Source organism: Zootoca vivipara, chromosome 3 (genome assembly GCF_965207765.1).
Source record: "Zootoca vivipara chromosome 3, rZooViv2.hap1.1, whole genome shotgun sequence".
Lineage (NCBI taxonomy): Eukaryota > Metazoa > Chordata > Lepidosauria > Squamata > Lacertidae > Zootoca > Zootoca vivipara.
Window position 1 is genome coordinate 58176818 of NC_142586.1, and position 14442 is coordinate 58191259.

General features: G+C 39.2%; 1 protein-coding gene across 10 annotated transcripts in view; it reads left to right on the forward strand.

Moving 5' to 3' along the window:
- PDE7B (phosphodiesterase 7B) overlaps positions 1 to 14442 on the forward strand; it is a 231494-nt gene that overhangs the window by 157400 nt on the left and 59652 nt on the right. The window contains exons 1-2 of one of the 10 annotated variants that reach the window (XM_088667271.1): positions 8120 to 8186; positions 8883 to 9031. The exons of 8 other annotated variants lie outside the window; for them this stretch is intronic. In XM_088667271.1, the coding sequence (XP_088523397.1) occupies positions 8155 to 8186; positions 8883 to 9031 (181 nt within the window). In that variant the 5' untranslated portion in view covers positions 8120 to 8154. Of the gene's footprint in view, positions 1 to 8119; positions 8187 to 8398; positions 9032 to 14442 lie in introns of those variants that run through there. One more of the 10 variants, XM_035108918.3, reaches the window with a different exon arrangement.

Below are 14442 nucleotides of genomic sequence, written 5' to 3' on the forward strand. Positions count from 1 at the left end.
CTGGTGTAGCCTGGGGAATATCAGGATGAGCTCCTGAGCATCAAAATTTGCCACAATGGTATCAAAGTAACACACATTACCATCCAAAGAAGTTCCCCCATATGACCACTATGTCCAGAGTCTATAATTGCCTAACTGAACCTTGATTTTGAGTGTGTGTGTGTGTGTGTGTGTGTGTGTGTGTGTGTATCCCCCTCAAAAAACCCAATCACCCCAACCCTAAGAAACCTGTTTTACCAGATGGAAAAGTGAGGTAGTGCACATGCTACAAGAAATAATCCATCTTTCATTTTACTCAAACTTTAAATGGCAAAACTAACAACCCTGCTGTAAAGGAGAATAAATTAAAGAGATTAAGTCCTAGATGAAATAGTTATAACATGTTTTGTGATAGGGTAAGGGAAGCTCTATTAATTTTGAGCTTTTCCCAGAGAACATAGTGTCCTTGCTTCAAAATCCTAGCCTTTGCTTACAGTTGACTGGCAGTTTAATACTGTTTTTCTTAAACTAGTCTTTGGGCATTTCAGTACTCTTCAACAATCCCAAACTTTTCAGTGGTTGTATTCCAGCAAAAAGGGCACTCCGTGTATTTTTACAGAGGGTACTGCACAGTTCCTACATTAATAGTTTTGTATAAAAATGCATATATGAGCAGGAACATTTCCAAAGTATTAGTTGTTATTATGTAATAAATGGAGGACTAAGCCCATGTCATGTGAAGCACCTCTTCAGCACCTGTGACTCAGCTGGGAAAAGAAAATGTGCTTAGCCAAAGGAAAAGGATCGTTTAAGACCTACATATTACATTACCTTAGACTATGAACTCGCCTATGGTTGAAAGAGCCTGAAACAAGGCAAGAGGCAGCTGCCAATGTTATCTTGCCTGACATAAAGCCTGTAAAAAAAATGTAAACAGAAGCAGAATGTGTGTGCTCTTACCTGCTCTAAAAAAAACAACCACACGGTAGTATCTGAGGGAGGTAGAGTAAGAGGCTTCCAAGTGGCAGTTGTTTACAAATGGCCAAAGTCCCTGGTTTACTGCCTCATGTTATTGACATCCTGCAATTTGAAGCTTTGTTGTACGGTAGGAATCGAACGCTAAACTGAAGTTGTGCAGAGAGAGAGCCATAGTCATGTTGTGACTAATCACTAGGGATTCATTCCCACCAGGAAGAGTAATCCTGAGAAGCACTGGGAAGGGGTGAGCAGCAGATTCGCCACCAAATCTGACTTATGCAGCAGAGGGGCATGTATTAGATTTCTCTCTGGGGAATGGTTGAGCCCAGGATGCAGCAGATCCATGACCCTGCTTCACTCTTGCCTGGTCCCTGTGATGGCCTGTTTCAGGTCTTGTGCCAGCTATTGCTACACTAATGGCTTCGTCTTCTGTGCTTTTCATGGCTGCAGCAGCAGCTTTTAGACTCCATACCATCAATAGAAGCCAAGAGATGGCAAGATTCACTCAATCATAACCTGCTCCAACAGCATGGATTCAGGGTTAGGTTTGCAGCCTTAGTATACTTTCTTCTCTTGTCTCCCGTGCAGATTTTCAGCCTTGGTATACTTCTAGCTCTAGTCTCCAGCCATAGGCTGTCGCTCTCAGCCACCCTGCCTGAGGAGCAAACTACACATTACACTATGCACTGCAAATAACAAAACATGAACCTTCCTTTCCTTTGCAAAGGCACTTGGGAGAGGGGACTATCTTCATAAGAGAAAAGATGGGAAGGAACCCCCAGCCATTTGTTTTTTCCTTAAAATCTATTCCCCCCCCCCAACTGCTATTATCACCATAGGTATGTCTGCAAGTAAATTTGGGTACACGACACCCTGTTCCCAGAAGCTTCTTTTGTGTTTTTTGGAAGGTTACATAGCAAAGAAAAGCTTCTGAGCAAACCACTGAGCTTTCCCCTCTAAGTTGCATCTCTCTAATACATGGCTATTAAAGCTAAAGGAACCTTTTGGGTCATTACATCAGAATTGCCTTTCTGGATCATTCCAAAAGACCATCTTGCCCAGCACTGTCTTCCAAAGTTACTAGCACCTGACTCTGGGAGACTCACGAGCATGATGGAAATAGCTATTTCCTATTGCTTCCCCCTAGCATCTATAGGGGAAAGCAACTTATATGCAGAATTCATCATGCGAAAGGCTGGACTGGATGAATCCCAAGCTGGAATTAAGATTGCCGGAAGAAATATCAACAACCTTGATGGCAGAAAGTGAGGAGGAATTTAAAACCTTTTAATGAGGGTGAAATAGGAGAGCACAAAATATGGTCTGAAGCTCAACATCAAAAAAACCTAAGATTAAACTTATTGTCCTCATGATTTCTTATTCTCCCAGTTAATTTAGCCATTTCTGCATGCGGTATTCCATTAATTTATTTTGCCAGTCTTCTTTTGTAGGGACAACTTCTTCTTTCTGTGACTGTGCTAATAGTATTTAAGCAGCTGTTGTTGCATACATAAACAATGTCTTATATTTTTTTGGTAGATCCACTCCTGTAATACCTAATAAGAAGGGTTCTGGCTTTTTGACAAAGGTTATTTTGAACATTTTTTTTCAATTCATTATATATCATTTCCCAACACCTTTTAACAACCTTACATTGCCAGCACATATGGTAAAAAGTGCCCTCTGTTTCCTTACATTTCCAACATTTGTTATCTCTTGTTTATACATTTTTGCTAATTGTTCTGGAGTTAGATATAATCTGTAGAACATTTTCATATAGTTCTCTTTAAGTAAACTACTAGTTGTAAATTTCAAGTCCTTCTTCCATATTATTTAAACTATGTAAAATGTTCTGTCCACTCTTTATATCTTACCTATACAGAAGTTTGAGAAACAGAAGAGGAGGATACATTGCTTTTACTATCTGATAATTTCTAGCAGCTCGTATTTATGAAGGAAAGGTCTATCCATGACAATTAGCTGTACTTGGCTGTAGTAGCTGTAATTGAGGATTGTGGTATGTGTGTATGTTCAGATACAGCTCTGTTGGGGGCTTAGGGGCACTGCAGTGTTCTCAGACACCCCCTTTGTCCCTACAAATATTTGTATTTTATTTTTAATTGGGCATCTTTTGGTATGTCTGTTTGTTTGTCTGTGTTTTAGGATATGTTTAAGTACTTTACTTAGTCTTCTTTCCCCCCTCCAATATTTCTCCGATGAAAATAGGGACGTCCCATAATAATAATTTTACTACCATTTCTATTTATATATTTAGACCCCATTCATCTGACTGGGTTGCCCCAGCCACTCTGGGCAGCTTCCAATATATATATATATATATATATATATATATATATATATATATATATATATATATATATATATACACACACACACACACATAATAAAACATTAAACATTAAGAAAACTTCCCCATACAAGGCTGCCTTCAGATGGCTCAGGGGTCAGATAACTCCATATCCTCCAACATTTCTCCAATGATGTGCCCCCCCATTTCTCCAGATGTGCCCCCAGACCTTAAAAGGTTGGGGGGGCCCTTTATAAGGAATCACTGTCTTTAGCTAGACTTGACTTGGAGCTGAGCACTGTTGGAAACAAAAGTGAGGACTAACTGGACCTCTTTCAGCAATGAAATTCTCGTGTTCTAAATACCGGTATATGCCGACTGGAGAAAGCAGTAAGTTTATTCTTCATATTTAGGGATTTCATGTCCACAAATATTTAAAAACTTCATCTGTATGTGTTTTTATCTGCAACAGTGTTTTTCATTGCCTCATTTCTGTTTTCAAAATCCAAAAGCACAATGAAGATATCATATCATGGGGACATCTTATCTCATTTCCAAGCAAACAAGCACACAAGTACCTCATTTGCTTTCCTCTGACTATTACAATGTTCATGCCCCATTTACTCCTGCTGCAAAGTGCTTTCTAGGAAAGAATGTTAAACCAGGGTTCACACCATGTGCCAAAATGCCAGAGGCAAAGTGCTCGTCGTCCTATATTAAACAAGAGTTTGTGTTTTGGTTTGCAGTCAGTCTCTTTATATGCTGCTGGTATGGCACAGAAGAAGAAGACAAAAATTATATATAAAAGGCATATTCAGCCCATCCATCTTTCTTCAAGATTACTCAGGTCTATGATTATAGGTTTTTTAGCAATAACCACACATAAATCTAGAAAATAATAAGCAGTTGTAGGTGGTTTCATTATACTTTTATGTTTCTTCTCTCTCCAACCTATCCATCTGAGCACTAGGTCCTCATGCATGTACTGACCATTTTGCAACAAGACCCAGGAGATTCCCAATTCCCAGTGTTGGGGTTACAGAAAGAATGAATATGTAACAGTGGGCTCATTTGTTTAGGTATCAGTGGGTAAACTATGATGGAACCTTTGGCAAAACCCCTGACTGAGGTATCATTTAAGTTGTTGACATGGCAGAACAGGAGGTTATCACTGAAGAATAGTGTCTGGACAGTGGAATGAAAATGACTGGAGTGGAAGGACAAAGGATTTGTAACAACTTTTGTGGGTCTGGACTAATTTGTTGTGGGAGAGCTGTTGGGGGGCAGGAGGCCAAGGCAGTTGAGAGCCAAAAAGACAGTTTGGTGCCAGCTTAAAGCCTGCCTGTCCTTTCAAAGGGAAATGGATGAGGGAGACAGAAACTAAAATGAACATAAGTACACTAGGTTATTGATGGCTTTCTAGTAGGCTACAACCGACTGGCAAGATACACAGCAGATATTTATTTTATCACCAGACACATAGTAAATTAAAAGCAAGTTCACAAACATGTGGAAATTCTTAAGATTAAGCTATTTCAAAATGTGATGTGAATAATAACTGCTCATTCTTTCATACTAGATGTGAAATACTTGCACAGTTCACCTCAGAGCACAGCTATTTGTTAGGAATAAAATGGTGGTTGTGTTGTTCAGATGACCCTGATAATTTAACAATCATAGAAGCATCTTCTCATTAATTCCAGGATCATCTTAGCATAGTTTCTAGTTGCTTGAGTGGCAAATTCAGCAGAGCAGAGCTTCTTCTCAAAGTGTCCAATATTCATACAAAGAGTCTGGATATTTCAAGCTTCCCCCTGCCCCTGGTTTTAAAAATATTGTTATCAGTGGCTAAGTAGTGTAGAAAGATGTGACTTCCCATGATTATGCTAAAGTAGGGATGGAGTTATTTTTCCTCCTATTTGTATTTAAAAATGAGCTGCTCATATTCCTGGTTTCTCACAGAAGCCACTCATATCTTCCTGCTCACAGACAACATTCAAAAAAGTGCTTCCATTCATGGAGATCTGGTCACATGTTAGGCAATAGACACATAGCTGACTTTACTGCTGTTTGGTAGGGTCTTTTCACATGGCAGTTTCAGTCAAAGATCTCTTCAGTTTTCAGTCAACCTGCACAGCCTTCCTGCCGTGGACCATGCAACACACTCACATCCTGCACTGAAATCATCATTGTCCTCCAGCTTTTGTCCTCCAGCTTTTGTCCTCCAAGTGTAGCTTATGGCCAGCTCCGATCGTAGGGAAGAGTATATGAGAGATTTCCACCATCTTCACATACCTCATCACCATGTAGTCCGCAACATGCTTGAATCAGCAGCATTGGGTGGACCCAGAAACCAGGGTCTCACCAGGGAAGAAGTCAGCAACAGTAGGAATTGGGAAGGGGGCAGGAACAGTGCTGCTGCTGCTGTTCACTGGGATAAGGATGTGGCAGAGTAAGGTGTCAGTTAGGTTGGGGGAGTTCACAGTTCATTCATACCTACACACCAGTGGAGCTACTGCTGACAACCCAAAGCTGTCTCAACCTCAACCTCACCCCCCACTGGGGGACACCATTGTTACTTTGCCGCCTCCCCCATACACTACGGCTTGAAGAAGTGAGGGGTGTCTGGCCAAGCCAGGTGGTTTATTTCAGTGCACCACAGCAAGTAAAATTGTTACAGGTCTATCAGGGCTAACCTGACTGGGGGATGAGGGTGGGAGGTGGGTCAGAAACAGACAGAGTTTTTAATGCTGTCATTCATATATATAACACAGCTGAAATTCTATCTGTCTGGGACATAACAGGCTTACAGCCATGTTTTTTTTATGAATGGATCAGTGCATCTGGAATCCTACAGAATGTCATTGTTTTCTTTCTTCTTAACCCCTTTGTTCTAAGGGTCAGGATATCCTGGTGCTAACCACTACTGGAAAATAATATAATTGCAACAACAATGGTATAATACTTAAGAAGAACTTTGCTCTTGGTGCAACTTTGACATTGAAGCGCTTACCATAACGACAGCAGAGTAGAGAAATAATTTTTGTAGCACAGCAGATTGGAGAACATTTGAGAAACTCTTTAATAATATAGCCGTCTTCTGTTTGAGGTGGAAACACTATAAGGTAAACATGGCAAAGGATTTTAGGACAGTGGAAGTATCATGCTGTTGCTTCTGATGATTTTGGCACCAGCAGGATAACCTTGTATGTTCTGTTTTTTAAAACCTAAGGATGTTAAAATTCACCCCACTCTTGTTTCTTCTTCTTCTGAGAATGAAAATCCTGTTTATCTGCAAGTATATTTTCCTTTCTATAAAAGGACAATATGCTTAATTTTAGGCTGGAAGGAAAACAAAAATTAAGCTGAAATTAAAATTTGTCTGTTATAAAACTGTGCAGAAGTACTCAAAATTTAAAAGGAAAAAAGAATAGCTCCTCTCCTGAAAGTGGTTTCTACAATCATATAACTTTAGCCTCTAGTAAACAGGTTTTATATGCTTTTGTAGAAAAGCATGAAAAAAATATATCAGAGATGACAGTGAGCAAAAGAAATATGTGTGTGCACTTTGGAGGCAATACCTCTCTCAAACTGATTTCAATGTTCTTAAAAATCATCTTCTGTGTCTTGTCTAACTTTTCTTGTGGAGAAGTTCAAATAATTGTCTCCCTAGCCATCATGCAAACGTATTAACTACTTAAACACTGCAACCCCATGTGTGTTTACTCTGATCTAAGTCCTACTGTCTTCAGTGGGGCTTACAACCTAGTAAGTGTTCTGGATTGCAGCTCTACCAACAACATCTGTATCCCACCTTTCCTCCAAGGAACTCAGGGTAGCATACATGGGTTTGTCTTACTTTATTCTCACAATCAACCATATGAAGGAACAGAAGTCAAGAGATACTTCACTGCCTAAAGTCAATCAATGTCCTTCATAACGAGCGTTGATTTAAACTTGGGTCTTCCCCGTGCAAATCTCAACCCACAATTATCATGCTTTCTGTGCTCTCTGTTGCAGATTTTTTAAAAAAATTCCTTCTGACTTGGCATGTAATGATAAATTTGTTGGTGATTTATTTTGTTGTTTTCTGCTTCGGTAGCTTAGAACAGCTGCTATTCTTAAAGAAGCAAGTAAATTTTAAAGAGAGAGAGCAGAAATGAGGTATTTAAGAATTAGAAGACACTTCTAAGGTACACCAAAACATACTTAATTGTGCACATCGGTACAAACATTAGTCACTCTGTTTGTTGAAAACACTTGAAATGAAGGGCCCTCTGTTTCTGTGGATGGCACAAAGGCCTGAGGAGCAGCGAGAAGGAGGTATTTGGTGTTGTCTTCAAAGGTGAATAATGAGGAACTATTGAATTCTTTGTATAACCTATTAGCCCACACCAACAGATGTCCTCATATGAACTTGCTGCTTCAGTCAGGGCAAACTGTACAGTGAGGGAGCTAAAGATTTGGGGTTTAATTTCAACAGCTTGATTTTTCACCTGACAGTCTACCAAGACCACCATCTTTCGCTCTTTTAATAATTAGTTTTCTTTTTTTAAAAAAAAAAAATCAAATTCAGAACAAACCCAGAGCTGTTCTGTTAGATATTACGCCATCTCTGGATCTCACTGCTTTCCTGATTCATCTCATTCACAGTTCATTCTGGAATGTGAATCAGTGTTATTTCCTGTCCATCTGAAGGGCGGCTGAGGTTACAAAGTGCCTTGATTAATAGTCTGCTCCTCGGATTTGCTGAGATTGAAAACCAAACAACTGGGAAGAGGAAGGGGGGGGTTGGGAAGCTTACGCTAATTGGGTTATTTTGCAGATAAATTCAAATACAGCCTTCTTAATATCGACACCAGAAGGTAGTCATTAGCAGAACGGGGGAAATGGCCTTAAGGGCAGGTCCAGCCAGAGCGAGGTAAATTTCAGATGGCTTTGCTAGGCTACTCAGGCTTTCTCTGTCTGTCTGTCTCTGTTCCTCAGTACAGAACATAGCTTGACAAAGTTCTTGTGTTTCAAGCCAGCCACAGTTCACATTATAGTGCCTAATTATTGCAGAACTGGTAAATAATCCCCCCCCCTGTGGGTGTATTTGCCAGTACTTTTGTTTGCATGTGGCTTATAGTCAGAGCTCTCAGAGGGTAAAACAGGGAAGGGAAAGGAAAGAAATATCTCCTTGGTTGTATTCTCCTTTATAGTTCCAGCAGTAAACTGGGATTAATCAAGTGCAGTTAGCTCAAAACTTGAGAGAGGAGGAGGGAAAGGGCGAGAAGGACAATATTTGCATGTATCCGAGAAGGAACAGTTCCAGAACACTCCCGACTGGGGAGCTTTGAAAGGTACATTTCTCCAGGGAGTTTTGGCCATCTCAGCTTCAGGAGTAACAAGGCTGCTGCCAGCTTAAGAGGAACCGTCTCCGTACACTGGGTCAGTGATGTGCAGCTTGTTTTATATATATATATATATTTTCTCCTGGAGAGTAAGGAGTTTTCCCTCTCTAGTAGCTGCAGCCTTGTCTTCTGAGGATGCCTGTGCCGAATAGGTTTTTCAATGTGTCGGACATGGGTAGGCGGTGGGGGACTGAGGGAGATCTGATGCCCTTGTCCACGGGCAGCCTGCCCTTTCGTCAGCAGGGGATCCTAGGTTGGGAGTTGCCTGAGATGTTCAGAATGGTAAAGCTCATTTGGAAATCAAAAAGTGAGCTTCGGGGGACAAAGCAGAGAAGCGTTCTGGACAGCAGCGACGGTCCAAATATTTTGCCAGGTAAACTGAAAATGCTATGCAGTTCTTTTGTTGTGCAGGCATGTTTCTGATAGACTTGGAAAAGTCAAAGCTGGCACTTTACATAATGTGTTGTTATTACCAATGAATTATGTATATGTAGTACATGAGCTTAATGTTGCTTATGTGATAATATACTTAAGAAAAATTGTGATTTTTTAAAAAATTGTGATTTTTTAAAAGGTATTTAAGGTGCAGTTCTGTATTTAGCTGGGAATAGGCCCCCTTGAACTCACAGGGACTTGCTTCTGGGAAGATGTGTTCAGAGTGGCCATCTAGGAGCACCAAGATTGTGATTTAGTGCTAACTTGTTAATTTACTTAAATATTTTGGAGCAGTATGCTGGAGTCTTACTCCCTAAATGCAATCATCCATGAAAAAACCTAACAGTTCTGCATGTATTAATGAATATGCTAAAGAAATGTTTCCTAAGTTTGGGGACTGTATAGATGCAGTCTTGGTGGGTTTGAAAGCCAGCTTTGAAAGCTTCAGGGCTCCTCCAGCCCAAGTTCAACATGTTACAGCAAAAAGGGAATGAGTGAGGAAAATAATAATTTTTAAACAAACAGACAAAAGTTTCAAAACCCACTAATTTTAACATAGTACATTTATGAATGTGCTAAAGTGTTTTTCCAATGAAATCAGGGGGTGTTTAAAGTGCTTAACTTTGCCTGAATTCTATGACTTGTTTATAAATGTTTTTGCTATCCTGAACTTAAGAGTGGGGTAAAAATTGAAACTGAACTTTGAAGTGGAATCAAAGTTACTTTTTGAAAGTAGTTTGTGAACTTTTGAAGATGCCACCTTTAGTGCCTAGCTAGTGAAGTTTTGCAAATATTTTAAGTGTTTAAAGTCTTGCATGTTTTCAGCCGAATCTGATTGATGATATTTGACTTACTTAAAAATGTTACTTTAGGAGGCCATTTAGTATAATTTATAAATGGTGATTCAAATAAGTAAACAAAAAATACATCTGTGTTATTTAGACAAAATATTCATACTGGCAGTTACTGTGATCTTCATTTACTCTGCATCTTCAGATAGTATGAAAATGTCAGTATAGGTCCATTTCTTTTAGCATAAATCTTGGTAAGATCAAGAAGATACTTTTAGTATAATCAGTCATTTTCAGACATTTGTTCTGTGTCTGTCTTCAAAATAGGGCAGTAACATTCTTTGGGTTAGAGTTCTTGTCTTGATTATTTGTATCAAAGCTGATTACACCTGACTGGGTTTTGATTGAACTTTTCAGTTGTTAATATTTATGTATAAGGGAGGAATGGGGCACAAATTCAGTTTATTTCACAGCTTAATGTGAACCTACCTAATTCACATTTCCTGAAACAATATGGGAATCGAAATATAGCTATCCTTTGAAATTCCCACTTCTCTGAATTTTGGAAAACAATACTCCAACAAAAAATTCTGAGCATAAATTCATTATATTGGGGAAAATGCTTATAAAAAGTGTATACTAGGAGAAATTACCACTAATATGCTGCCTAATTTTCATGATGATCTTTTTTTAAAAAAAGAAATTGCAAACTGATATTGAAGTGTGGCAAACCTAAGACTGGAAAGCTGAGAAAGAAAAATGAGCAGATTGGTCTATATTCCTAGAATAAGGATTATCTGCCTGAACTTTTATGCACATTAGGTTTCCTTGCACAGTGGGTATCTGGTACTTAAAAACACTCTGTACTGACCATTTGATGTACTAACTTGCACTTATGATAATGCAATAAAAAAAAACCTATTCATCAATGTGAATATCTCAAAGTGCAGTATAGGAAAGGCCACCATAGGAAATAGGCAGGTGGAAGGGAAAAGTACAACAATGATTCTTCGGTTAACTTTCTACTTGCTGTACTAACTTTGTCTATGTTCACATTTTCAAACCATAGAAAAGAATTGTGGTCCTGTACATCTTCCTAGAGAAATTCCTATGCATATCTTTATAAATCAGGGCCACTATCTCATCTTGGATTTCTAGATTATTATTATTATTATTATTATTATTATTATTATTATTATTATTATTTATTACTTACACCCAGCCCATCTGGCTGGCTTCCAACAGGAGATTAAAAATACATTAAAACATCAGTCATAAAAAAAACTTCCCTAAACTAATACAAGTTTTGGAAAGTTTGTGGAAATTCAGAGGAGCTTCTTCCCTTTCTTTCTTTCTTTCTTTCTTTCTTTCTTTCTTTCTTTCTTTCTTTCGCATGCTTACTGTACAAGCAGCAAGTACAAAGTGTCACTTTTCTACACTTCTGATTGAATCATAAAGACAAAGTGTATCTTTGGAGGGTACAGGCTGAGTTAAGGAGTATATGTATTGCTTTTGGCAGGATAACTTCTGGTCCACATGATATTGTGGTGACTGTGGAGGGAATGATTGGCTAGGACGGTGGCTGTAGCCAAGCAGCTGCGTTTCAGCATTAGTAATCAACATGGGGGGATTAAATATTGGGCTTTTATAACATATTTTTAATAAAGCAGGGATGGTAAAAGGAGGAAATAATGTCAGCCTCCAGAGAAAAAGCACTACATACTTTATTTTGCAGGCTGGGAACAATTTATATTAAAAGGACACTAAATTAGAAGTCTTTCCAAAGAGGTTATTTTGGGTAAAGGAAAGAGACCAGGCTATGCATGATTTCTAAAGCATTTTGGCTGGGAAGGGAATAGGGCAAATTGAAAGGGATTTTGAAGTTTTGTGGGGCAATTAGCAGTTCAATATTCAGAGGAATGGACCATGCAGAGAGGCATGAGGTAATGCTGTACCGACCACATGTTGTGGGCAAGGGAGGCTGGAAAATACTGGAAAAGCTACTAAGACAGGAAAAACAATATTGCCATCTACTTGCTATAGCTAGAGGAAAGCTCCCCCTGTGAATTAAGTAGAACATGGTTGTCTCCAGGGCTCCTAATGGCTCTTGTATGTCTGCCAGGAATGTGTATCTGTGATAAAAAGTGCAGTTAGTGTATTCTGTGGAAACACAAATGTGTATATAGTGTACATATGTTTCAGTAAATGTCAGAAAAGGGACCAGTGGGGAAAGGTATCTAAAAAGTGACATTAATCAGGAGTTTCCAAGGGCAACCAAGGGCCTCTGGTTAATGACCAAATTTCATCCTTGTTTCAGTCACTTACTGGGAAAAGATTGCATTCACCATGCCTAGTTTGTGAATCTAGAAAACTAGCATCATATCAGACACATTTCCAACATTTTCCTGGTATATCTCAAGAACCATCAAATCCCTTCAACAAATTATTCAATGATTAATTGGTATAGTTTGCGAACCACCTTCATTGTTTATTGATTACTGTTGGTCAGGCTGAGAAATATCCAGACCTGTGAAGACATTGATTGTTTTTGAGGTGTTTTCTTATTTAAGAAAAGCATTAAACAATTATCTGAGCAGCTGTTCTCATTCTCTCAGCACATCTTTCCTCACCAACCTACCTATCCTCCAGTGACATCTGTATCTGTGAAAAGGCAAGGATCCTTTTGCCATTTTAACACAGCAGATTGTGGCCAGCCTTCTGACGTTTGCAGGCATAAAATCCCAGGGTTAAGGGGAATAACTAAAGAAAGGTGTTTCAAGGTGTTGAGACCAAGATTAGAGAAGATCAGCATCTATCCAATTACATTACTATAAATCCAAAGTGCGTACAGTCATATTTTATGTTGTGAAGTGCCCTGAGATCTATGGGTATAGGATGGTATACAGATTTTTAAAAACCCATTTAAAGCCACAGGGTATAATTCAACATCACACTCCTCTGAACATTTCATCTCTGTAAGCATTGCAGTTTGCTGGATGGCATCATAACCTTTCTCCTCCCCTTGTGTGCTGTTCAGGGGGTTCAACTGACAACCTCCCAAGCCAATTTTGGGAATTCAGGAGGAAGAGAGGGAGGGAAAGCCCTGTTGTACAAGCATTAGAAGTGGTTTCAGTGACTCCTGCCCATAATGACTTGGATTTACCAGTAGGTGGTTTACATATGCACAGTTACATGCCTGAAAGTTACTCTGAAATTGTTGGAAGTTTCTTCCAAACAATATGCTGTAGATCAGGGTGTCAATCCATGTCTTGGAGCAGCACCCAATTGCTGGAATAAATATTTGTACAGATGAAACTATGCAAATGGTTGCCTTTGCTCCCCCAGCTAGTCTGTAGTCAGGTACTAGCACCACCACAACACACTGTTTGTACTGTGCTAGTACTGGGACTTGTTTTGTTTCTATTTCTATATCTGCCTCTAAGCACAAGTATTTTATGGCATCTCAGGATATAGATATACAACCGTTTTAGGATATGTTGATTAGTACTTGCAGCAGCCGTTGGTACACACACACACACAATCCAGTTTCACACTAAAGTGATCAAACCCACAGTGGGCTATTTAGAGTTGCGCAGTAATACATTTTGGTTGGTTGTGTAAATACATGCAGCATGCAAAGAAATGCAATGTGCAGAGCTGTTTCTCAATACCATGGAAACAACTTTTTTCTAGCCGTGACTGAGGCACTATGGAACATTATGTTTGATTCTGAAATGAGTAACTGTAAAATGGAGGACCGTGATCATTATTCCTCTGGTGAAGTATAAGCATCATGGCCAGCATTACTCCTCACTGTTTCTCCAGGATGGAAAGGGGAAGAAAGAGGGTTATAGGCTTCCGAAACAGTTGCATGACAGGATATCCACAGGAGGCAAACCTAACGCTGCCATCAGCTAACACTTCATGCACGTCACTTATTAGGGTGTGGAGGCATAAACTAAGAGCATAAGAACAGTTCTGTGACGCATCAAAGAAAACTACCTCAGATTACAAAATACAACATGGATGAACTCTTCACTGGTTGTTTAAAGCAGAATTTCACTGGGCAGGACCCAATATAACGGAGCAGGATTTTGTTCTATATTTTTAAACACAACAGGAATTACTCGTTGTTTAGTTAAATATGGTAGGTTTATTCTACTCTACAGCAATTGTCAGTGTGAATTCTCTGCCTTCATGAGAACCATACATCTCTCTCTGTTTCCTTCCTTCATATTGAAATGCTTGGCAGATCTTTGCATCCACAACAGGAGGGACACGCAGTCACTTCAAATGCTTTTATGTATAATGAGGATGTATAAGTGTGTACTTACTTCTCAGATGCCTTCAGGAAGTGAAACATCTCAATAGCCTCTCCCTTTTCCTGTAGATCTTTTAGCAACTCCAGTACACAAATGTTTCCCAACAAATACGTGAACACAAAGAACTGTGGCTTTCTATCAGATGACTGACTGAAATTGTTTAGGAAAAGAAGTTGATTGGTTAAGCTGGTTGGAATAAACATCAGTCAAACTTTAGAATGCATGTATTCTAAACA